Raw genomic sequence first — 25,924 nt, forward strand, 5'->3', positions numbered from 1 at the left:
AGTATTGCATTAAGGTCTGAAACATAAATAATGTTGACTTCTTCAAAGAATTGACTAAAATATAATTTCTCATGGGATTTGGGTTTTTTTTTTAAATAAAAGAATATAGCTATAATTTTAAAAGTCTATTTCTTTTTGTTAGGATATAACAATGAAAAGCAACTTAAACATGAATTATCTGCCAGAAAACAATGCTGGAGATGTTTTCAGATTATAAACATGCTTTTATTAACATTTTATCTGTGACATGCTTGGGTGCTGAGCTTTGTCAAGTTCATTGTATTGGAATGAGACCTTGAGAAAGATTTATTTCTTCCTGAAAATTTTCAATCTAAGCATGCACAATTTCCAAAAGTTCTGATTTTCAAAAAGTCTTCTACTTTTTCCAAGACGTAAAAAATTTTTTTGAGTGACCATAAAAGATTAAGTCATGCGTCAGATTGAAAATAAAAAAGGAACCCTGAAAATAATAATATTTGACGAACCCCATTAATTCTACATTATGCTTTTCTAGGGTCCAGAAAGAGAAACCTATGTAGTCCATACCATGAATACTTACAAGTCAAAGTTTGCAATATATCACATGTCAGCTTGAAACCCACTACTTTTAATCATTTTAAGCCACACTACTTTCTATCATTCCATGAACCCTACAACCTTAAATACTTAACATTAAAGGTCTACTGTGGGAGGTTGTGCAACAGATCTTTCAAACTGAATTGCTTTCTGTCTTCAAAGATCCCAGCCAATAGAATTCCAAATGTTGCAGTTTAGATAGATCCTCAAGTTAATGTATATGTCTAAGAAGAAGTTTCTCCTCTTAATTAATTTACTTTTTCTTTTCCTGATTTCAGCCCATGACTCCTAATGCCTTCTCCCAATTGGTAACTATAAGGCGTGCTCTGTCTTTGTTACACACTTTCATCAAATAACTATAGACCAGGATAGTATGTTTAGTTTATTTTCCACATATGTCAATATTTTCAGGTCCTTAATCAATTTTTCTGTCACCTCTGGCTTTCCAATGCCTTTATCTTAACTCAGTTGATTTTAGTGAGTATCAGCACATCTCTGAATCATGCTTCCATCCTTGCTTTTGATTCTCATCCATCTAGAGACCAGGGCAGGTTTTTTTCTTCAAATTTTTGTATATGCTGGGAAAATTATGTGACAGTTAAGATGACTATATGTGCACGTAATTTCAGATTTTCCATCTTGCACTTGCAGCAAAGGTTTTATAAGACTTTTACTGAAAACAGCAGTCAAAAAAAAGCCCAGAACCTACTCTGTACCTGCTACTATGACAATACTCCGCTGATATTTCTCAAATTCTTGCTATAAATTACTTCCATGAAAGTATAGCAGTTCCTGCCAGGCACTTGAGGGCCAGGGGAATTTAGCAGCTGTTCTTTTTCTGCAATGTTTCTTAATATATAAGAAAATCAGAAAATTTAATTGAGTTATAAGATGTATCCCAGCTCATACACTTCCTACCTGTTTTTTAGAGCTGTGAAACTACTAGATGCCAAAACAGTTTATAAAAGTGTTATAATTATCACTGCTTCCCTCTTTCAGAGTTAAAAGAATATAAAACATGCTCTTCAAGAGAGAAGCTAAGATGCTATAAAATGAAATTATTTCTTCAAGAGCACCATGCAGATCTGTGGCATAAAATGACATCAAACATGATATAGTGTTCTACACAACTCTTCATCTCTTATTAGCCTTTTGCTCTGAGCAGAATTAAAGCTGGTACTCAAATCCATGGAATACATTTACAATGTTAGTTTTGTCGTATTCTGTTTAGATAGAAATATGAATTTTTCATTCATCACCATTGTCTAAATTATATATTTAGAGTCTCTGCCTTTATGGCATAGAGCACAAATTTAGCTCATTGGTGTTTTTTGGAATAATATTAGGACAACTTCTTTAACACTTTAGGAAGAGAGTTCATATTGTCTCATGCCTCTATTAACAGATATGTGAGATTAGTACATTAAGTTTCACTTATCTGCATCAGCAGGCAGCAAGGTCAGAACAGGTTACAGAGGGCTTTCAGGTGGACAATACCAGCAGTGATCTCCAATACAGCAGGACAAGAAGCACAGACTTTACTTGCCCCCCACAGGTGCCTTTCCTTGGCCTTAAGATAAAATACTCCCCACGGAGCCACTCTCAGCCTTCAGTGCTCATGGAGAGATCATGACTGTCTCACTGGCCGACAAACCTTGGCTACTCTTTCCAGAGGTGTAAAAGAGCTTGTGTGAGAAGGCTTCTACATAAAATTGAGCCAAATGCTACTTCACAAAATTCTCAGCTTCCTCTGCTGGCAGCTGATGTTGTAGGATTTGGGGGCATTATCTGAAACGGCCTTTTCTGCTGTACCTTTTGTTCATAACAGTCAACATGAATTATTTACCTGTAAGCTCACTGTCTTTTCACTGACATCTTATTCCTCCAGGTGAAAATGATTACTTTGGCTCAGAAATTCAGATGTAGGCCGTCATTTCTTTACCAGGGGTTTCTTGTAAAATTTCTGAGCAGTCTGTAGGACCAGCTGTGTCATACTGCGGTCTCACAATTTGCATATCTCTGTAGGCACTCACTCGCTGTCTGCTTGAATCTTCTTCATCCTGTCAGTTGCATCTGATCTGGGTCACCACAGAGCATTTTGGAGAAAGCCCAGGACACCCAGTCTGCCTGTCTAGTCACATTTAATCACAAACTAGTGATTTTTCACTTCTTACCTGCTGCTGCAATCCAGATATACCATGAGTGCCTGATGCAGCTGACAATTCAGATGTTGTTCAGAAAGCAGTGTTTCGGATGCTGACAACTTCAGATTATTGTGGTCTCAGAACTTAGTGGAAATTCAGCTGTATGCATAATAACATAATTTTTGCAATGCCAGGAATCCTCTTATGCGTTGCAACCTATTTTGAGAGGTGTGATTTTTTCCCCCAAGTGATCTGCTCATCCTGTAAGTTTCTGTGAAATTTTATTCAAGCTCAAATTGATTAATAGAAGAGAGCACAAAAACTAAAACATGAGTGGACAATTTTGCCATTAGCCTTTTTGTTTCTCCTCAAATTCTTGTTAATAGCACTTCCCCAATGGTAGGCACTGGCTGTGACCAATTCTTGCTCCCCTCTCACTCTTAACTTTTTGGGATTTTTTTCTTTGTTAACTTCTCACTACTGCCAAGATCAGCAGGGGATGGTGATGTGAAGTGATTATAAAAACCCATTTTTGGCTGTTTTTCTTTTGGCTGTATCCGTTCCCTCATCCTGCACACAGCAGTGCCTTCCTGGCAGCTGGAGGGAAGGCTTGCCATAACACAAGAGTGGAACAAGCATCTGACAGCAGGAATATTCTGTAATGCAGTGTAACTGACCATACTGATTTTAAAATCTATTTTAATTACTTCCCTATAAAAACTGAATGGAAAAAAAGTCCCACTCCTGCCAATACAGGTTAGTTCCACACAGTAAAACTGGCAAGAGGAGAGATTTTGTAGAAAAAAAAAAAATTGTTTTAAATTTTCTACCTTGATTTTCTAACTTATCTTTCTTAATATGCTTCCCCTACTTTACTTTTCCTGATTAATCTCATATACAGGAAAATATTTTTTTCATCCCAAACTCTGTATTTATTCACATTTTAGAACATTATTTTAAATCATTTGTCTATGTAAAATTTTGTGCTTATTTTGTCCCAGACAAAAAATTCCTTATAATTTTGAGAAATAATCTAAATTTTCTGCACCTTAATTTCATTTTGTGTAGAGGATTTTAAAATTAGCCTGTAAGCTTGCAGATTTATTGCCAATTTATGTTTGCAAAACATAAACATTCTGACATCCTTGAATAAACAGGTGCAGAAATGCAGCATAAAATAAATCACAGTTTGGATGGTGATTTAAAAATCTCAGAAACCCTGTTTAGAGCTCTGGCACAACACTCAGAAAGACTAATAAACACTAAAATGCCTCTTTCTCTTCTCACAGTCAACCCAAAATCCAAAACTCTTCACTGGACAGATAAAAAAACCCAAATTCTTCACTGGACAGATAAAACTTTTCACTGGACAGATAGCCCAAAACTCTTCACTGGATAGATAAAAAAAACAGGCAGACACCTGGTTTTTTTTCCCCAAGAAGAGTGTTGCATTTATAAGGAAAAAAAAAAAGGACTTGTTACTTTTGAAATCTGGCCAAATTTTCTAATTAAAATAAAATGTGATTATGGAATGAATTTTTTTTTTTGCATACACATATATCAGGGTTATGTTAAGATGCTTTTGTTACAAAAAAAAAAAAGACCCAAAAATGATACATTGAGTAAGAGGTTGTACATTAAGTGAAATGCTTCAACTTTAAAAGTACTGATAGGATTTTAGAACAAGGGTTAAGATTTTATGGGGAGTGACCCTTGCTAACAAGCAGAGAGGGAATTCTCTGTGATAAAGTAAGGAGTACATAGAGAGAGGAATAGAAGCCAAAAAGTCATGAACAGTATTTCTCTCAATCATGCTTTTAGCTCTATTCCAGCTACGTCAACTTATTACTTTGCTGCTTTATTCTCAAAGGGATGGAAATCTTGCCTTCACTGATGGCAAGTTCAACAGCTTGAAAAATGTGACTCCAAAGGCCACTTAGGCTACAAGGAGAAAATTTAGAGTAGAAATACCTCTACTAATGGAAAAAGGTTGTTCTGACCAATAAGTCATACCACTGTGATTTGCAAGTTTGTAGTTTCAGAAGAAAACCTGTGGCACAATTGTTTTAGCAAGACAACCACAGACAAAGGGTAGGGAACAGCAGTTCTGAAGAGGAAAAGTCTGCAGCCAGGCTTGGGGCAGCTTTGTTTCAGTGTAAAAATGTGCATACCCTTTTCTGGACACTCAAATTCATGATGAGCTCAAATTCAACATAGAAATGTGAGCCTGTTTATGTTTTGGGTCGAATAGTAAAATTTACAGAAAAGCAAAATAATGAAAATAAGTAAATATAAATAGGAACAGCTTAGTTCTTCTTTGAAACTGCATGACTTTATGGTACCACTGGCTGTCTTTTATTACTTTTTTGCTACACATTTAACTGTCTCATCTTCCAGAATCATATTAATGTAGTTATTTTCAAAGGAAACAATTTGTTCTCAGCATGCTTCCTTTGCATATTGAAGCACTCAAAATGAGAACAGCTACTATACAATGCAATTAAATTACATTTTTAGGACAACAGAGAACAAATAAACAGGGAATTCCAAAACCTGTTTCTTTCTGCAGATTTTTGTGGGACCCATTATTATAACTTCAGAAAAGAAATATAGCATGGCAGAGCACATGTAGAGGATTTCATGCATTGCCTTGGCTGTAATAGAGGAATAAGGAAGCAGAAGTTTTTTGTCCTGGGTTTAGGAGTGGGGCTGGGTCAATCTCTGTTTTCCTCTATCAAAAAGGAAATGAGTGATACTTCTAATGTTTCCAGCTTCTTACAAATATCTGGTCTGGGACTCTGAAGCAGATTATTCCCTGCTTTGGAATGATAGACACCTTGTTCACTTTCATTATCATCCATGCACAGGATGTAAGCTAGAAGCAGTTAGTCACCTGTCATGCCTTTTCATATCTTCTTATGTCTTTGATTGATGACCAGTCAAATGCCAGCTAGATTCAAAGATTTATTTTTAAACTCAATTCCACATGTTTAAGTACATTATCAATTATCTGTCATTTGAAGCAGAGACTTTGTTATGACAGATCTGGACTTCTATTCACACTATGCAGAATTTTACATCCTTTTAGTTATGCCTTTTAGCTATTTATTCTTTATGATTTGGAAAAACAACAACAACAAAAACCAAACAAAAAACATCTCAAACCAGCATTTGATATCCCTAAGTTAATTATTGTCATCTATCACCCTCTGTGTTATGCAAAGTGATATGGCTACAGTATGAAACCCAAAAGCTGGCTTTTAAGCATACATTTTTATTTCTGCATGTCAGTGCTAGGTTTCTCACTGAGTCATATAATGTTTTCCAAATTATAAGGCCTTAAAATGGCTATCTGATTGACTGCCACATTAAAGTTCTACTTCTCTGAAAAACATATTCCTTGTTTTTTGATGGATTATTTCATGGAAGTTAGGTACTAGTGATCACATGTATAGCTCTCACCTGTCTGCCTTTAAAAAAAGACTGTTTTAAGATTGATTTACTTGGTAATTTATGCTCCTGGTGGATGATGGAAATCTCATAGGTTTTGTGTTTAAATATGTTAAAAGCATTTTCTCCCTTGAAGTATGAATTAAATTTAGGACACTTTAACAAAAATATGTGGAAATTCCTTACCAAATTCCCAATCACTCCTAACTAAATAAATAGTGATTTTCTTGTAAACTGAGAAAACTACATGAAACACAGCCTATGGCAATTAACCTCCTTACCACAATTCAAATATCTTAGGTCTTGTGAATTATTAAATTTTCTATTGTGACTTCCAAACTTTTGTCCTAAATTCAGGAATAATGAACCCAATAATATATAGTTCTTTAATTTAATCCACTGAACTTTATTAAATCAGGTGGGTTTCTATTGTTGGTCATGTTACTGTTCACTACCTGGTACCATTACAGCACTTCCTTTAAAGTTTGGAGTTTCTTAACTTTATTAATATCTATTTTTATTTGGGCCTTTTTTTTTTAATGTGCTTCTTTCTGAGAGTAATATAAGTCTTATAATGATCATTATTTAAGCTTTTTAATTGATTGGGTCTTTGCACATCAGCTAGAGACTTACCACTTTATAATCTTTGAGTCTAACATGGCAATTTTTCCTTGCAGCCTACCCTCACTGGGTGGAGAAGCTCAATGATACCCAACTAGACAGTGGAGATCAGCTCCGGTGGGAATGCAAAGCCACTGGAAAGCCAAGGCCCACTTATCGCTGGCTGAAAAATGGAGCTCCTCTCTGGCCACAGGTAGACTAGACAAGGAGTCACTTCTATGTTGGATGCTTCTCCTTTCATTCAGATAAAGGCAGTTAAAGAAAGTACTGAAAAATTTTTCAGAAATTACTGTTTGCTTAACACAAAAAGTATGATGACCATTACACTTTCAACTCAATCTGTTCTCTGCAAGTAACAGAAACTATCATGAGGACCATTAAAATGGTTTATGCAAGACTCCTAGAATGTGAAGTGTTTCACTACAGTCACCTCATATACTTTAGAATTAGACATAAATAAAATTATTTTTTCTTTTAAAAGACCACTAAAGGCGTGGTCTGTCTTTTATTTCACTTTTTTCTGTTTCTCTCACTGCATCATCAAAGAATCAGCCCACATCGTGTGGGTTTTTTGCCTGATACCTTTTAATTTTATAATCTCAAATTATTTGGAGTAATGAAAAGTTTTGTAAATTCATTTAATCTACTTTTCCAGATTAAAATAAAGCTAGCTGTTTGATTCTGGGAGAAAATATCTATATTTGCAAATGAACTCACACAATGGATTTATGAATATAAAAGATGTAATGTCTTCCTTTCAAGCAAATGTCCCTTCTATCTATCTAGGAACATCAACCAATTATGCAAACAACCAGAAAGGAAACATAAAACCAGTTTACTTTTGAAGCTGTGAGGCATTGAAAATAAGGTTACTCTATTCATTTCTGCCTTTTTAGATGGAGCTATTAGTGCTAAAATTGAAGCAATTTAAATATCTCTATTTTTTGGTTCTCTGATTTTCCAAACCATTAGTTTCTCCAGGCTCTGAAATTTCAAATTCAATTTTTCTTTGAGCTGGGTGAGGACTTACAACAAAGTGAATTTTTTATCACAGTTTCCTCTGCATTCCCAAACAATTTATGCCTTATCAATTTTAACTTACAACAACTGTTATAATGAAACTTAGAGTTGTTTTATAGTAGTTCAAATTATTCATATTATAGCTTCATTAAATACTCCCTTCCATAAACAGTTATTGATGTCCCTTCTCTTCCAGTTGTGGTAATTATTTTCTGATAGCGGGGCTTTTAAATTAGAAATTTGTACTAATGATGAAAGCAATTGTGCCCTTTAATTCTTACTTATGCAAGCAATCTTTCATATATCTCCTTTTATGAAAATAGCACCATGACTGAGACAAAAAATATGCTGCGTATTTGAAGATCATCAGACATATTACATCCACAAATAATTTCTTGCCACCTTAAAGTTCCCAGGATGAGGTGCTTTTAAAAATTATATAAGGGTAACAGCAAACAAACAAACAAACAGGAAAAAGGAAACTTTGAATATAATGAATTTGTCTGAATATATTTACTGTCAAATTTTTTTGACTTTTCATTCTTGTAGTTTCTTGTATAACAAGATAAAAGTAAGCCCAAGGAAACTTGTTGCTCAGTTTTATTTTAGGTCCTTTTCTGTTGCTTCGCCTTAAGCTAACAACAGAGCAATTTTCCAGTGCCATTTTGCTTTTATAGAATAATTTTTATTTTTTTTTTAATTCTATTACAGAGCAGGATTGAGATGATTAATGGTGTTCTGATGATCCATAGTGTGAATGTCTCAGATGCTGGAATGTATCAGTGCTTAGCAGAAAATAAGTATGGTACGATTTATGCCAGCGCTGAGCTGAAGATTTTAGGTGAGTATTTGGAAAACAATAAGCTGTTCCTTTCTCCCCTTTTGAGAATTCATTCTTTTCTAAGACTGGTGTGACAAGAAACAGCTTCTGCCAGTCTAAACAGCAGAGCAGATAAAAATGGTTTATTTTTATTCTTGTTGCTTATGTGTGGGTGAGTCCTTTGCTGGCCCAGAGAGCTTTGGGCCTTCTGTTAACAAAAAATTGTCATTCATACATAACTGACTCTGAAGCATTTTGTGAATATTTCTCATATAAAGCTATTTCAGTTCAAATAAATTGAAAAATATTTTTTACTCCCTCAAACACATGTGCAGGAGATGAAATTTAGAAGAAGCAAATGTATTTTAATCTCTTCTAAAAATAACTTATTATTTCCATTTTGGCCATTATTCAAAGGTAATTAAGGTAATTGAAAGGTAATCCAAAGGTGCATGATCTTAGTTTCAAAAAACTTCTTATGAAATCACCAAAACTAATTGAGTAACATAAATTACATACTTGGGGAAATATCCTCCACAGAAAAGCAAATACACTACATAGTGTTACCTGGAAATAGAATAAAAATATCACTGTCCAAAAGCTGAGGCAGGCAGTTAATGAATAAAAAACTTGAAGAATTTTTGAACTCTCTAATTTTCCTTACAGCAAACTGTAGCAATGTGCAATGGTACAATAGTGGTAAGTTCCCTTCCAGAGGATTAAGTGAGACAGACTTGTAAGATCAGCTTTATTCGGGTATGATGTAGCAGGAAGAAAGTAGTCCACCAAAGTCATTTAATGACCATGTCAGAGATTAAAACTGCACATCAGAATCATCCCTATAAATTCCTAGTCAAATGAGTAACAAAGCTATAATTGCAGAAATATACTGTGTTTCAGTTAACATTTGGCTCTTTTGGTAAATAACCTTTCTAGTACATTTCAGCTATTTCCTAGCTGGCCAACAATAGAATTTCACTGATAAGTTATATAATCATTTCTTTATAGTCATAAAGTTAAAATCCAAGGCCAATGATTCTTCTCTTTTCATCACTTTTTTGGTCATTTGTGGTTCTTTCAGCAAACCTATTAGCTACAGCATTCTTTGGCTCTGTTTTTTGTATGTGTTATAAAATATGTATACCTAGTATGTCAGGTACTTGCATACTTTCTTTGATGTTCTTTAATATCAGAAATAGACCCTGTATATTGCTGCAGTAAAATTAGCTTTTCTTCTTCTCACTTGTAAGATTGTACCCCTTATTAAATTTTAACCATAGTATTGTATTAAAGAAGCAGTTGTGTTTAATTTGCTGCCTTACCAAAGGGAAAAGAACGGAATAAGTAGTCCATATAAATATCTCTGGTAAGAGGATTAACCAAAATAATGGTAGGAAAATCCTACATATTCGAGGCAATGAAGTATAATGTCCCAGTGTAGCTGAGGTGTACCTGAGGTGAGGTATAGCTGAGATAGGGGCCTTTGACTTCACAGAAGTAGTTCAAGAAAAACACAAGCAAACACTTGAAAACTAATGTCCTTTCTTGGTGTGAAATTACAGTAATTAACATCATTTTTAAATGCATTTTTTAGCTTAGCTTTTGTTTGTAAACAATGGGACTTCTTAAAAAGGTAAATACTAAGAACAAGACATGGTTAAATATTGTCTATTTAGGAGTTCTCATATAGAAATTCCCAGTATTCAGACAAATATAAGAAGTGAAAGCAATAAAATTTCTGTAACAGTAATATTTTTGTAAGCATTAACTCTAGAAAGTGCATTTTGGATTGTTGTGGAATTAAAACTTTGTTTCATTTTGAACTATTTACCTCTAACAAGTTCTTGATTTAAAAAAAAAAAAGATGGGCAAAGTGTAGCTAAAACATTTGCATTATTCAACTTCTAACATTGTTTGAATTCACGAGTAATTTAATCTGCTGATGTGAAAGATTTCTCATTAAACTGTAGCTGGATTAGGTTATAAATTTACCGTGTAATCCTGGCTGCTGATTTCAAATGTTTTGTAAAATTTCAACTTTGACATAAAAATTTCAAAGAGAAAAATTGAGATTCTATTCCCAAAATCAAATATACTTTTCTAATCTTCTGTTAGAACACAATGAAATAGAAGTCTCAGATTGTTCTCTGTAGACTTAACATTCTTCTTTTTAACAGCTTCAGCTCCCACTTTCCCACTGAATCAAATGAGAAAAACAATAATTGTTACCAAAGGCCAAGAAGTTGTCATTGAGTGCAAGCCAGAAGCCTCTCCAAAGCCAACTATCACTTGGAAGAAGGGCGACAAAGTGTTAAGGGAGAATAAGAGGTCAGAAGTCTGTTTGGTAAACTAAAATTGTGTTTGCATGTTGGATCTGTGATATGATATGAAAATGCAGCAAGTGACAAGAACATGCTGAACGTTAGCCTGGGTATGGTATAATTATTTTGTGAAGCTGATTTGTTTGACAGTAGTGACTTTATAGTTTCCACAATATTGAAATGAAAAATAGTAACATTGTTCAGAGATGCAGAGATGAAAAAGTGTTGGTTTTGGGGTTTTGTCTCTATTTTCTATTAATAATTTCAAGAACTTTTCAGTTACTCTGTAGAGGTACTACAAATTTAGTGCATGAAAGTATCAAAAGCATAAAGGCTGAACTACTCAGAAAGATATAAAATGTGCTTATTCATTTGAAATAATTTTAATAAGGCAGATTTACAGCTTGATCACAATGGAAGTGTATGTAAGAATAGCTTTAAAATGATTCAGAGAAGGAAAATATAATTCCATTATAGGATTTAATTATACTGGTAATTTCTGTACTCAGCAGCACATCTGTTTAACAGATTATGCTTGATTAAATAAGTTCTGTCCAGCTTTGTATGGTAAAAGTAGTTTAAGCACTGCAGGTTAAATGCCAGATGTAATTGCACTTTACAAGATTGCTTATCTGTACACTAGAATAGTTTTGCTACTCTGCACATGGTCTTTAAGTACAAAGAGCAATCTTTTCCTCTTTCTGGTAATGTGCTATGTGAATGAAGTCATTGAAATTGACTTGTGTATTATAATCAGAATGATAAAGTCGAGCCCCCCTTTTGTTGAATTTTTACAACACTGAGCGAAGCAGTAGAGTGCATCTGTCCTCATTAGCTGCCAAAGCCATTTTGTTCAAGTGTGCTCTATATTCATCTCATGACATTTGTTTTGTTCAGAAGGAAAAATGGGTAACTTCTTGTACCATATTGAATTTTTTTCGTTGGGGAGCAGAGAGCAAAACAGCATTATATACAACATTTTACTATGAGTGAGTTGTACCATTTGTACAGACAATATGACAGATTCATATTACAAAGGAGCTGAAAATATCAAATATTGTGACACTGTTGTCTCTATGCTCTACCTACACAGTTTATACTTTTCACTACATGACCTTTTCCTCACATCTCCACAAAACTCACTATGGTTTCTCTGATCACCACATATAAATCACACTTTAATCCAAGTCCAGTAAAGTATTTTAGTAATTACTTTATGTGTGTCCAAACATAGCCTAACTCTGAAATTAAAATCTTATGCCAATAGATCTGAAGTTTCCTTTTTTGGTATTTGTAGTTTTTGATACATGCTTGTTTAGACAGAGACTGGAACAAGCAATGAAGAAACATGGAAAATGAAAAGCTGGTTGAACTATTTCAGATATATGAACATCTGAAAAAGTTGCATTCAACTTAATTTTTTAGTCAGCTGTTCGAGGATTATCTTGTATTATTTACAGCAGTTTCTCTGCATCTACTGTTTATAGAGGGATAGGTGTGAAAGGAATATCAGTTTCAAGGGAATTTAGTTCTTTCTCTACAGAAATATACTTTATACAAAGTATACTTTAAACAAAAATAATAGAGTCTCTCTAAGAGAAGGTGAGGAAACCTACTATGATTTGTGAAAGGAAGTGTAAATCAATGAAGATAATATGTGTGTTTCCATGCTTTTGGCACTCTGAGAAGAAAGGAACTCTGTTCAACATTTTAAAAATAAATAATCTGATATCGTAAACATATCAGTATACTTTAAAAATGGGCTTTCTTCATAGTCTGTTGATAAAAATCCCAGCAAAAAAAAACTAATTAGGAACCATCATCTGATGTGTTTGCATGGACTATTAAGTCCTTAGAGATAAAAAATAATAGTTAATTTTAAAAATAGCAAAAAAAATAGCAACGTTCTGGTTAAGTAATAAGGAAGAACAAGAATAGAACAGCATGATATGTTTTCTTCTTTTCTATCACAGTTTTTTCCTCTTCTAAAGTGTGGGTGTCAAGTATGCATTGTGCTTAAGTTTTGTGACGTCTGTGAGCCCAGAAAAGGAATCTGATTCTTTTAGCAACATCAATAAAAGAGAGACCTTCCCCTCCACAGCAAAGAAAAAAATTCATTTGAACAGTGGGTCTGCTGTTATCTATTCCATGTCTTCCAAGCTCTGTTGCTCCTTAGATGTTTTTTATACAACTAAAGCTGGTTGGCAGAAATACCTCTAGCAATTTTTTCCATAGGTAACTGGACAGAAGGCTGATTGTTCCTGTGGGACTTGTGGCAGGGTACAGTCCTCATTGCAGTCAGACCTTGACTTAAGCTCCTGGAATTTAAGGCAGGCTGAAAGCCTCAAATGTTTCAGATTCATTGGAAACCCATGCACTTGGGAACATAACTGTGGAAAGCCTTCATTAGCTTAATTTCTTGGTCTCTTTTACCTTCGAACAAATTATCCAGGTCAAGCCCTTTGAATTCATAGCACAGCTATGATAGGCTGGATCCCCAGAAACCATTTTGAGCAGCCAGGTAATTTGATTCCTCTTGGAATGCATCTGCATATTGCAACAGGGTTTTTCAATTGAGTTCCAAGTGAGTGGCAAGTCTATGAGATAGGTCCAAAAGAGTTAGGATATTCAGTTTTGCCAGTTATTTGCTGATAAAAGGCATGGCTCCAAGTTTTACAATCTCAAAATATATTAAATCTGATGAAATTGCTCCTATAAAAAGATAGTTATTTAATAAAGTTTCTGAAGTGTTTAAAACTCATTCTGTTAGCCAGAGATAAAGATCTAGAACTGATGCAAAAGAAATTAAATAAAACATATGATATTGGAGATCTTTTATGCAGAAGACTAGAACTTCCAAAGATCAAGGCATAGTCTGTGAAGCTTACTGATACAAGACATTTAATGATCAGCATTTGAACAGAATTCAAGTCTCTCATATATCATTATCTCAGTGAGTCATTAATACATTCAATCAAAGATAATTACATCTGCAAGTTCACCTAACAGTAAAAGGAAGGGAATTGTTGTACTTCTATTTCAGAATTAAAATACAGCTGAGCACAATACCAATATCAGTGGTGTAGATATAGAACATATTTAAACTGCATATTTTCATTAATCATCTCACAATAGTTAAAATTTGTAGCTATCTTTGCTAACAACTTGTCTCTGTACTCGTGTCTCAGAGGCTGGTAGATGATTGTGTCTCATTTATGGCAGGCTGTGATAATGTATGTTCTAGTTATTGACTTGAACAATATTTTCATCCACAAAAATTTGTAAAGAACTTTAGAACCTTTTTGTTCATAAGTTTTGGTTTTATAGGAAAGAGGATTACATTGGGATCAAAGTCTGAAAAAAAAATTCTTGCTTTGATTTTTAGTAAAGTTTGGTTGGAACTTTGCTTGAGAACCTAAATAGAAGGAATTAGACCCTTGGGCATGAGTTCAGTGACCAAAATATATTTTTGTGAAGTTTCTGAAATATTTCAATCAGATACTTCCTAAAGTCTAACCAAACTATCACTTACTACTTTAGTGTTTTCTTCTAAACAAGACCAAGACCCAGCCTATTCAGACCACAAAGCCATCCAGAAGCCTGTTCATAATTCAACATTTTTTAACTTGCATATTGAACCAAAAAGAAAAGCAACCAAATTATATTTTGTAGACAGTAAATGTTAAAATGTACACTAGAATGGACCAGAGTTCAATGTCAGTTGCACCAATATAAATTATGAGTTCTACAAACAAAGTTAATGATCAAATTCAGGGCAACCATTTTTAATTTTTTTTTTAGTTCCTGTGTTCAGGCATCAGATATTTTATAATGATTTACAACTGCATAAATTTTTGTGAGCCATTACTCCCTGAGCTGTAATCTCTTTTTCTTCACTTTCTTAAAGAAACCTTCTTTTCTTTTCTAGATTGCCTTGTAGTGGTGATTACAGTTGATGTTTAAACAGATACACCTGAGGAGTCAAAAGTGTTGATAAGTCTTATAAGTCCTTGTTCATCTGTTTTTGTGCTTTCTCATACAACTAAAATATTCTCCTCATTACACTTATATTAATTTTTTATTCCAGCTCATTATTTCAGTTACATGTTCATTAATTATAGTTAAAATAAAAAAAAAATTGAAAGCACTCTAGGAGTGAAAATGTTCTCTTTAGTCCCTATTTTTTTTTCTTTATTAAGACTACTAAGTAATAAAAATAATAATAATAATAATTTTAAAAAGCACAGTTCAACCAAAAACTGTGTCAATGAGGAAGAAAGCACAGCTTAACCAAAAAAGTAACTGAGGGAGCAGGACTTCTCTAGTCCCAATTCTGTGCTGCTTTATTTTTCCTTTGTTCTTCTCCTTTTGAAGCTTCTCAAATTATAATGCTTTGTTTTACACCATATTTTGTGTGCAGATAAATATTTAATCTAAAAAAAAATCAAAATATAGGGATGACCTAATACCTATGTATTCATTGGTAATGTAGTTCTGTGTTTATGGATTTTTTACTTTCCATATGGCACAGTGGCACAGTCTAAGCTTTCTCCTTCACCTCACAGAACAAGCTGTGCAGAAAAAACATTAACAGTCTCTGAAGGTCAGATTCACCACAGATCACCAAGAGCAGAACAGTGCCAGTCTCTCTGTGGCAACTGTGTAATTGCTCATATTGATCCACCTATGTTCCAGATTAATTTTTGCTGAAGACCTAAGTACACTAAGCCTTTCCATGGGGAAAATGAATGGTAGCAAAACTCCACCTGCCACTTCAAATCAGTCACTTTTTCTATGGTGCAATTAGCTTCCTTTGTTCCACTTCTGTTTGAAGGAGTTCTTACATAAGATGAGAAAATTTGGTATGTTAAGCAATAGAGGGAATTTCAGATATTTTGAAAGTAATAGACTGGGTTTCGCCAGGACACAAACTTCAACATCTCTATTCTTGCAATACACAATGACAATGGTAATTTTATTGATTGCAAGTGGGTAAAATTCTTTCCTTTTTTTTTCTGAATGATATAAAAGAATTACAGAGCAGCAGTGAGTGGCATGGAGCTCTGGATAACACCTGGTCCACTCCCAGGATCAGAGCAGTGTCAGCTAGAGCAGGTTGCTTAGGGTCACGTCTTGCCAGGTTTTGAGTAACCCCAAGGAGGTAAACACTGCAGCCTATGTAGGAAATTTGTTCCTACTGGAGTTAAGCACTCCTACAGTAAAACAAAACAAAACAAAACACCAAACCAAAAATTTCAAACATAAACAAAGAAAATAATTTTAATATTTAAATGGAATTGATGTTTACATGGAATTGCGTGTGTTTCAGTTTGTGCCCATTGTCTCTGTCTGGTCACAGGGCACCACTGAGAAGCATCTAACTACATCTGCTTGCTTCATCCCTTCAGTGTGTGCATCAGTTGATCAGTGCCTTAAACAGCTGGGAGGCTCTGGTCTGTAATAAATATGGCCATATAGTAAGTTTCAATCAATGCTTCTTTCATGACAAATGAAATTATCCATTCAGATCTGTGCCAAACCTGCCTGGCCACCAAAACTCATAAAATGGAGTTGTCACTTCCCCATACAAAACTTTCCCAGAGTCTATTGCTATGTTGCAAAGTAACTCTCTGCTTGCCATATTCTTCATTGGGATGGATTTGCAGCCATGATGAAGCCTGTAGAGGCTATAAATTGAACAATAAAGTACTAGATTTTAATAGTAAGTGCTCTGACAGTTGTTCCCTTATTACAAATAAAATTAGTGGATACAGAATGTAGAGACATATGGATATTTGTGTACTGAACATTAAGAATATGGAGAATTATTTATGAGAAAACTTTGTCTTCTGTGGGTAAATGCAAGCTATACATTGACCTGTGAAGAACAGGAGAACACTAAATAGTGCTCATTAGGTGAGAATGATCGTCTATAGGTACTAAATTTAGAACAAAGACACTGGAAGGGACAAAGAGTTCAAGCTGCATGTAACAATACATGAGGGAGTGAATTGAGGCTGCTAAAATTCTGCCTTGAACTAAGCTTGCTTTATTTTGCTTTCTTTCAGTTGTTTCCCTAACATTCAGCAGCTGTAAAAGTCAGAGAAAAGAATGAGAAGAAAGAGATCTTTTACAGGGACATTAAATTCCAAATACGAATACTATACAAAGACACAGGGAAATCTGATGTTATTGCTTTTTACTTACCTTCAAGTCAATACTGAAATCTTTGAACTACAGAAGTATCTGTGCTGTATGTCTAGATATTTCATCTGTCCCACTTTGCTATGTAATTAGTGGAAACACATAGAGCACTTAAATCTAAAAAGATCATCATTCAAAACCTTAGAAATAGACATGTTTTTATAGTCTTCTGGTCTCTCAAACTCCTTCATTTTCAGTTTTGACAGGTTCTTATTACAGTTTTTCTCTTCATTCTACTGTATTTAAAGATCTGTCAGTGTTTCCACTTTAAGTTCCTGTTTTAATAGCTTTTAAGCTTAATTATGATGGAAAAAAATCAAAAAAGGAAAAGAAGGGTGTTTCAGAGCAGCAGCAAGAAAAATATTGAATTTGTAGGCAAAATCTCTATTCAGTTTTGTAAAGTGCTTTGGATTGTACATGTTGTACATGTTGTATTATGCTTTTGAATATGAACATGTAGCATAGGTATATATTATATGTTTTCTTCATAATCATGGTGGTAGCTTTCCAAAAGAATTTCAGTTCTGTATAACTGTGGTTTGTATCATTTGTTTGAACTGAAAATAGGGACTGTGAAGGCAAAAGAAGGTGGATGGAAAATTATTCTGAATCACATTTTTCGGTTTGTCTGACGGTCCCTGAATTGCACCAGACTCAATTTGTTCTTGACACAAGCTTTCTTGCATTTGTGCTATCAGCCATACAGACAGCAGATTAGATCAGCCTACTACCATTCCAGTTTTTCATAAGAACACCCTTTATTTCCTCATAGTAATGAAATATCTCTAATCTCTAAGAGTTAATCCAACAACAGGGGCAATTTGTTAAGCAGTGTGAAGATTTTACTCTGTACTCCCAGTTAAATATCCAAAAGAAATGACTATTTGTAAGTTTTAATTAGTTTAACAAATAACATTTCCCACAGAATACCAAAAAATTATCTTTTTGTATCCAAGTAAATTATTATCCACGAGATCCTACATGACTTTTCTGAACTGTCTTTCTTCCCAGGAATGATATTCAAGACAGTATGTTTTATTATTTGTCTTAATACAGTATATAGTGCTTCATATAAAGATGTGTAGGCACTCACTGACTCTTTTTAGGGAAATAAGTCTTGATTCACATCAGAAGTATATGTTTAGGTAGCAGTGGATTGAAGTTTACATTTTAGAAATACATTCTCTTCTTCACACATTGGCTTGATATTTCAAGTGTTCCACCGCATCTTACCAGTTTTCAACCCAAGCAAGATTTATTTGTGTGAAAATAGATACATAGCTCCCTACAATAACCCCCGCTGCCACCCAGCTGCTTTGGCAGCTTACATAATTACTCTTTAATATCTATCAGGCACATGTGGGTGTTTGGACCTCTTTGGCAACCTACAGACTAGACACTAATACTTGAGGAGGTGAGTGCCACCCTGTAGGATCTTGCTTTTTAGTATTTCCATGAAACTGTTACCGAACTTTAAGTATCCCCTGTATAGTTCATAGCCCTAATTAAAAGAAAAAGCTGAAAAGCTCAACCATTTTAAGTTGCTGAGAATGCAAAATATTTGATCTTCTGTCTGTGTCTTGAATGTCTGCTGACAACTAATTATCATTTGAGCAAAAAGTTAATGAATTTTGATTTTAGCTATGATTCATTTCCCTGTTGTTGTTATAAATGGCTGCCTGTTTGTTCACCACACAAGAATAGACTATGTAGAATATGACAAGTCATCAGTGGCCTAATGGTTTTTCTTTGCTTAAGGCTCTTCAAACTCTGACTTTCAGCATCATTTGCCCTTAAAAGAAACTAAAAATCTTGGGAATATAAACACTTAAATTCATGCTACCACTCATACACAGATTCCCAAGGAGAAATTTAATGATTGAAAAGTAGTGAAGAAAGAAAATACCCAGGACATTAAGAAAGAGAAGCTTCATGACAGAAATGCTAATCTTCCTGAGAGAGTTCTGCAAGTCATTTCTTTTCAATTTTTGAATAAATCATGGTCTAATTTATCTGTCGCAGGCTCATAGTGGGAATTAGAAAGCTGGTTATAAAGTAAAAAACGGAAACAGTGATATCCTTGACTAAATAGTAAAAACAAATGGCAAGATCAACCCCTTGACAAAAGGAGTCTGTTCCAAAGCAGCATTGTTTTACTAACTGAGCATATTACATGAGTTTTTAGAACATACTGATTTGGCCACACACCTAAACAACTCTCAGTCTTCGCTCATGTTTGCTTACAGAGAACATGATTAAGAAAACAGTCCAGTACCCAGAAATATTAAACATTATGTGCTTTGTGGACTTTACGCAAGAGACTTGCTTTTCTGTGTCTATGTGTGCAGTTAGATGTGGTTTAAGTTACAAACTGCCAACATTTCCATCCCTCATCTCAGGCATCTTGCTTTACAGTGAAAAGATTCAGTAATCCAATTCAGATGGAAAAAAGTCCCTTTATTCCTCCTAAACTTTTCTGCCTGTTTGTCTGTTTTTTGGGTTTTTTTAGATCATTCCCTTGTCAGCAGGTCATACAGATGCAGTCATGCCTGTGCCAGAGCAGCCCAGGAAGGACTGGAGTGATGAGCCATGGACTGGGAGAGATGCTTACAGCAGAGTGTCCAGGAGAGCACAGACACCCAGTATCTCATTTTTCTGCCCGTGCTCTGCACCAGTAATGGCAGATGATTTACCCACACAAGTAAATGAAAAGCTCCCTTGTAATCCCAGCTGGGATTTCACTGGGAAGCAATCAGATGGGCTATTCAGCAGTTAGTCCCTGGCTGGATTTTTAGCCTACCTCAAGTAGCTGCCCCAAGCAATTCCTAAGCATTTCAGGAGTTCCAGTGAGTCCTGCTGTACTGTCTGCATGCAGCCACCATGTTTTAAAGGCTAACATCATGGAATGGATGAAAGCATTTCTGTGATAGCTGACTTCACTGTGTGGGGGGAACACACCTATTTATCATCTTCCTGATGGAGAGATAATCCTTGTATAAATGGTACAGCACATGGCAGTCTCACCTCAGCCAGAGTCTCTGGGCATTGTCACTGAATTAGTCACAAGAAAAGTAATAACTCAGTGACATGTAACCATACAGCAACAAACTGTTTCAAGGCTCTAGGAACCAAGTCAATTTTTGTATTAGAAAGAAGTAGAATGTGAAAGGAGCTCCCAAGGCATTGTGGGAAAGTTGTAACATGAACCCAGATGTTTTGGATTGAAAAATTTTGTCAGACTCAAGAATATGAACATGTATTTCAATAATATATTTTAACTCATAGCACATATTGCATTTTGAGTGATGTTTAATACTTATTAAGTCTACTAGTCAGCATCCATTATTTGTGTGGAGGCTACAAAGATCTTCTGCACATGGATTGTCAGAATTCTTTTGGCAGTAGAAAAATCTCCTTTACAGGGAATATTCTTCCTTATCTGTCATAAATCTAAAATAATTAGGGTGGCTTTTCAGCAGACTATCATCTATTGCATCTAGATTTAATGATCTTTGTAGCTATATTGTGAAATTTATTCTTAAATTTCAAAATTAAAGAGGAATTTTTTATTCTTTTGGCATCTTCTCTCACATTGTGTTCTGACACTCTCCAGTCTGTCAGTCTCAGAAATCGATGGACTCTCAATATTTATGTGCTAATTAGTCCCAAAGAAGGAGAATAAGTCTATGCATACTTTTAAAAATTAGATATATTTTTCAGAAATTTAAATTTTGTGCAGAAACTTTAATAAATGATTCGTTATTTAAAAAAAAAAAAAAGGATGGTAGAAACTGGATTTCTAATTACACTAGTAAAAAAAATAGTTACAGTAATCTAGAAAACAATGCTACAATTTATCCACATAGTCATGACAGAAGATAATGACTCTCTCAAGCTCGTTGATCTTCAGGTGTCTGCCTAGCTTTATGAACACACTTCAATCCATAAATGACCCTCAATTTACTGTCCAATCAGCAGTCTCACTGGTGTATTTCCAAGCAATATCTGGCAATGAAACTATATATTATTCAGCAAAAAGACATTCTAGATCAGAACAAGGGATATCTGTCCTGTTTGCATTTTGCATAATTTCAATTACTGTAGAACCTCAGTTACTGCTGTTGTCAAGGCTCAGATTTGCTTCACTGTGAAAAATAGACACCATATATCCTCATGAAAATTTTATGCCATTTTATCTATAAAGAAAGCCAAAGTATTCATTTTTTTAAGTAATATAAAAATTTGTATCACAAATCAGTATCGCACTATTACTGATCACAGGTTATATTTCTTGTCTTTCAAAAGTATCAGTCTCATGCACTCATTTAGACAAGAGGTTAATTTAAAAGAGTTTTAACTGTAATGCTTCTCCCTAGTAAATCATAGTGAGTACGCGAGAATTTGACAATATTTATGAAAAACAGCATGAGTGATCTACCACTGCTTTTAAATTGTAAATTCACTTACCACTGGGAAAGACACTATCTCTAATAAGATCTAGTTGTGTATAACATGAATTTCACAATGGCATATTACCAGTATCAGTGAAAATCAAATTACTCTATTAGTGACTTCCATGTAAGTAGATTTTCTACACATATATCTGAGATTCCTGCATTTCTCATTTTTCTTTTCAATGGCTGTATACAGCTACTTTCTGTACAGCAAATAAATGAAAGTCTGAGGGAAAACAATCATAAATGTAATGGACATAGGAAGCTTAAAAATATACTGAGGCTTCCTTTTAGTAGACTAGCCTTGAAAAATGAAAATGTTCTAGCAAAGCAAGCAGTTGAGTCATTTGATATTTGTGAAAGCTTTTAATGAGCATTATTCAACCTTGCCCTTCCCTTCAACTTTCTTCTAGCTAAACCCTTTTAAAAAAATTGTTTCTCTAGTTTCTGGTTTTCAAATTTAACAAGTAAGAGCTTCTAAGTTAAGTAGTATGGCATTTAAATCCAATTATTAAAAATATTTAGTAAAATTAGCACCAAAATTAATATCTGTAGCACTTCACTGGACCTAATATACTAGTTGGCTTCTTTTTCTTCTGCCACAGAGGCCTGTCATTTCTGTACAGTCATTAACATGATTTTGTATGTGTGCTCACTGACTATTATCTCTCCACCTATGTTCACAGCAGATATAATAAGGTTTGAGATGGGAAATGTATCATTTAAATGTTAATAAAGTGTCATTAAATTAACTGTGCTGAAATAATTTAAACATATTTAAAGCATTATAAATTTGGAGTTTTTGGATAAAAACTCAGGAAGCTGTATGAGAAAAGTTTGTCATTTTCATATGTGTGTGTGTCTTAAGGTCTCATTGAACTAATTTCCCTCGTTGCATAGTCTGAAAAGTGATGATGTGGTATTGTACCAATGTGAAAAGGTGACACTGTGTGATAGAAGTGTGGTTATGTTGAAATCAGAACAGGCACTTTCTGGAGCTGCTAAGTGTTTGATGTAGCTTCCATAAACTTTCCAGTTTTGCAAAGTTCTCAAAACATTGAGCAGAATATCTTTCATGACTCCTTTTATTTTTGTAGGAGTGACCTCTTTCAATGTTCTCAGATCTATGCATTACTTATTCTTTGACATGAACAACAATCACTGTTCAAAGAAATCTCTCAAACTTTTGTCTGTTACTGTTTATTAATCTCATATTTTTACCCTGTTTTTTTTTTTTTTTGCAATTTCATACACTTTTCACTTTCATCCTCAAAAATTATCTCAGCTCTTCAATGTGTACTGCAGCTACATAACCCCAAAAACATCCACTGGTGTAGTTAATTTGTCACTACTAAGCCAAGTGACAAATAGTAAGTAATATTTTTTTTTCTTTTTTTTAAGAAACCCTTCTTCCCATGAAACATTGAGTCTTCATGGTTTTTAGTTTAGAACGGAAAAGGTTTTTCTGTAGCTTTTCTGTATATCTGTAGGTTTTCTGCAAAGTTATCATTATCCAAAAAGTAATCAATGTTTGTTTTTTGTCTAGCAAAAATTTAGACAGTTCTCCTCACACTCAAAAATAGGTTACAGATTAGAAAGAGACCAAATAAGCCTAGAAATAGTCTCAGCCTATTTTGATAACTCTTTATCCTTCCTATCTACAGAAATGAACATTGTTATGGCTTAACCCCAGCCAGCAGCCCCATGCTGCCATTCGCTCAGTCAACCACCAGCAGGATCAGGGAGAGAATCAGAAGAGTAAAAGCTAGAGAACTGATGGATTGAGGTAAAGGCAGTTTAAGAGAGAAAGCAAATCCAAAACATAGCCCCATGCTACTCATTACAAAGAAAATTATCTCTACTCCATTCAAAACCAGCACAATATCCATAAATTTCTTGGACTCACTGACGACTTCTATTTTTCTGGTATATTACTACACAACTTCAAAACACTTTTACTTTTTATTCTTTTATTGTCAGCAATTTTTTAAAGCTTCCTTTCTCTGACTCTGGTACATCTTTGCTCTGAATGGATCCTGATATGCTTTAGTAACAATCCAAAGTCCAAATAATTTGAAGTCATCATATCTAAGCAAAATGTTTTGGAGCTAGTCAGTAAAAAAAAAAAAAACAAACAAAAAACCAAACAAAAACAACAAAAACAAACCATTTTTTCAATTGATCTTTACTTTCTTTTTCTTTCTTTTATTTTGTATTGTTCTGTTACATTGCACTGCCCCTGGAAAACATGACTGTTAAAGAATAATTGAGATTGGATTCAGTTTCTGAAAGCCATCTAGTCAACACTCCATCCAAAACTGAGCTAACTGCATCATGTTACTCAGGAGTTTGTCCAGGCCAGTCTTGAATATCCCCATGGATGGAGATTCTACAACCTGTCTTGTCAACTTATTATATTATTTGGACACTTTCACAGTATGTTTGCTTCTTGATATGCTGCCACATATTCTAATTTGTATCTGTTATCTCTTATTTTTTGTATCCTCAATTCCAAATCTGTCTTCCCCATGCTCTCCAATACACAGACATGCTCAGAAGAAACTAAAAAAAAAAAAAAATCTACCCTTAACCTTCTTTTGTCTGAAGAAAAAAACTTCAAACTTTCCCCAGCCTCTACTCATTTGTCATGTACTTGCACCCCATGAGCATCTTTGTCTATTTCTTCGGGAGTGACTCTAGTATGGCAATGTAATCAGTGTGTCAGATACAATCTCAAGAGAAAAAGTGCCAAATAGAGGGAAACAATTGCTGCTGTGAACCTGCCAGCTGCCTTTTACTAAAGCCAAAAGGGGTTGGCCTTTTCACTGCAAGGGCTCATTGCTGACTCATGTTCAGCTTGGTGTCAACCAAGATCCTCGGTCTTTCCCTGCAGACCTGCTTTTAGCTACTCATGCTAAAGCTCTTCTTTACAGATTTAGAACTTTATAAAAATACCAAGGTTTGTCTCAGTCCACTTCTCCACCTGCTGAAGTCCATCTGAATGACAATCATGCTCTACAGCACATCTATCACCCTCTGCATTTGGTATCGTTTGTGAACTTACTGCATGAAGTCCTTGCCATTGTACATGATGTTTATAGGACCAGTAAACAGCAGCATCCCCTCTATAGGACTGTAAGAAATGTCAACTAGTCAGCAGCCACCAGCTGGATTTTATATCACTGAGTTCAGACTTTAGAAATAGAGTGTAACCTATTCATTCCACACACACAAAGCAGTCTCACACAAATGCTTGCCCCAGGATCAGCTGGTCTTGATGCCTTCTCTGATGAGTATTCCTCATCCTCAGCTGCTCCCAGGGTACTCTGCCAGTCCTGAAGTTACTGATCTACAGGAGTAAATGACTCTCAGGGCAAGATTTAGGAAGACTACTGCTGCCGAAAATCACAGGTTTTGAGTCTTCCCCATCTTGAGAGTTTCCATCTACCGTTCTTTCAAGTTTCCAGATGACTCTCATTTCTTGTTTCACATTGCCTGGGCTTTTGTCTCTTCAGGGTCTCTGAGAACAGCCTGTCAATCACCTGTCTGTCCTCTCTGATGTCCCACAGTCCATGTGCACTGCTGCACTAACAACTCCCAGGTCTGTGGCAGGGGCTCTCCAGCCTGACAGGTATATGGGTACCTCTCAGCACGAGTCAAAGAGGTTCTCAGGTCAATTCTTGACAGCAGTCAGCTGAAGACAGAAACACCGGCTGTCTCTAAGCAGAAAACGACCAAGAGAAGCCTCCTCTTTGCTGAAGGAAGCAAAAGTCTAGAAGACAACCTTCACCAATAACATCTCACCAGCAAATGCCAGAAAAAGCTCTCAGAAGAGGGGAACTGTAGCAGTAACAGCTAGCTCCCATTTGCTGTGCTTTGGGAACTGTGTTTGCCCTTTGGATGATTTTTGATTGCCCATTTGTATTTTCTCAGCTGGGATGGGAACGTTTCTCAACTTATTTTTTTCTCGTAACTGTCCTGGTCACTTCATTTTATGCTCACCTCATATTTATAAAGAAAAGATAAGTTAAAAAAATCAACTTTTCTAACTAGCCCATATTATAAATCGAGGGTAAACTAGGATTTTGCAATTATTTAATCAGAGGAGAAAAGAAATAATGCATTTTACTGTATGTGAGTGATAGCTCAGTTCTAGGGAAGATTAGTAGGAGGGTAAATGGATCACCTGAAGCTTGAATCTGCATCAGACAGGTTTGTGCAAGGTAGTGGTTGCCCTACAGCAGGCTAAGGGAGTAGCCAAACATGATTCTGGTGCCTTGCATCAGCTTGCCTTTCTCTCTTCATAAATGGCAT

General features: G+C 35.0%; 1 protein-coding gene across 7 annotated transcripts in view; it reads left to right on the forward strand.

The window, feature by feature from the left end:
• The window catches only part of CNTN5 (contactin 5), a 600,552-nt gene that overhangs the window by 473,762 nt on the left and 100,866 nt on the right, over nucleotides 1-25,924 (forward strand). For all 7 annotated transcript variants that reach the window (XM_038141215.1, XM_038141204.1, XM_038141258.1 and 4 more), the window contains 3 exons: nucleotides 6,848-6,984; nucleotides 8,523-8,652; nucleotides 10,809-10,959. In XM_038141215.1, the coding sequence (XP_037997143.1) occupies nucleotides 6,848-6,984; nucleotides 8,523-8,652; nucleotides 10,809-10,959 (418 nt within the window). The remainder of the gene's footprint in view (nucleotides 1-6,847; nucleotides 6,985-8,522; nucleotides 8,653-10,808; nucleotides 10,960-25,924) is intronic.

This window comes from Motacilla alba, chromosome 1 (assembly GCF_015832195.1).
Source record: "Motacilla alba alba isolate MOTALB_02 chromosome 1, Motacilla_alba_V1.0_pri, whole genome shotgun sequence".
NCBI lineage: Eukaryota > Metazoa > Chordata > Aves > Passeriformes > Motacillidae > Motacilla > Motacilla alba.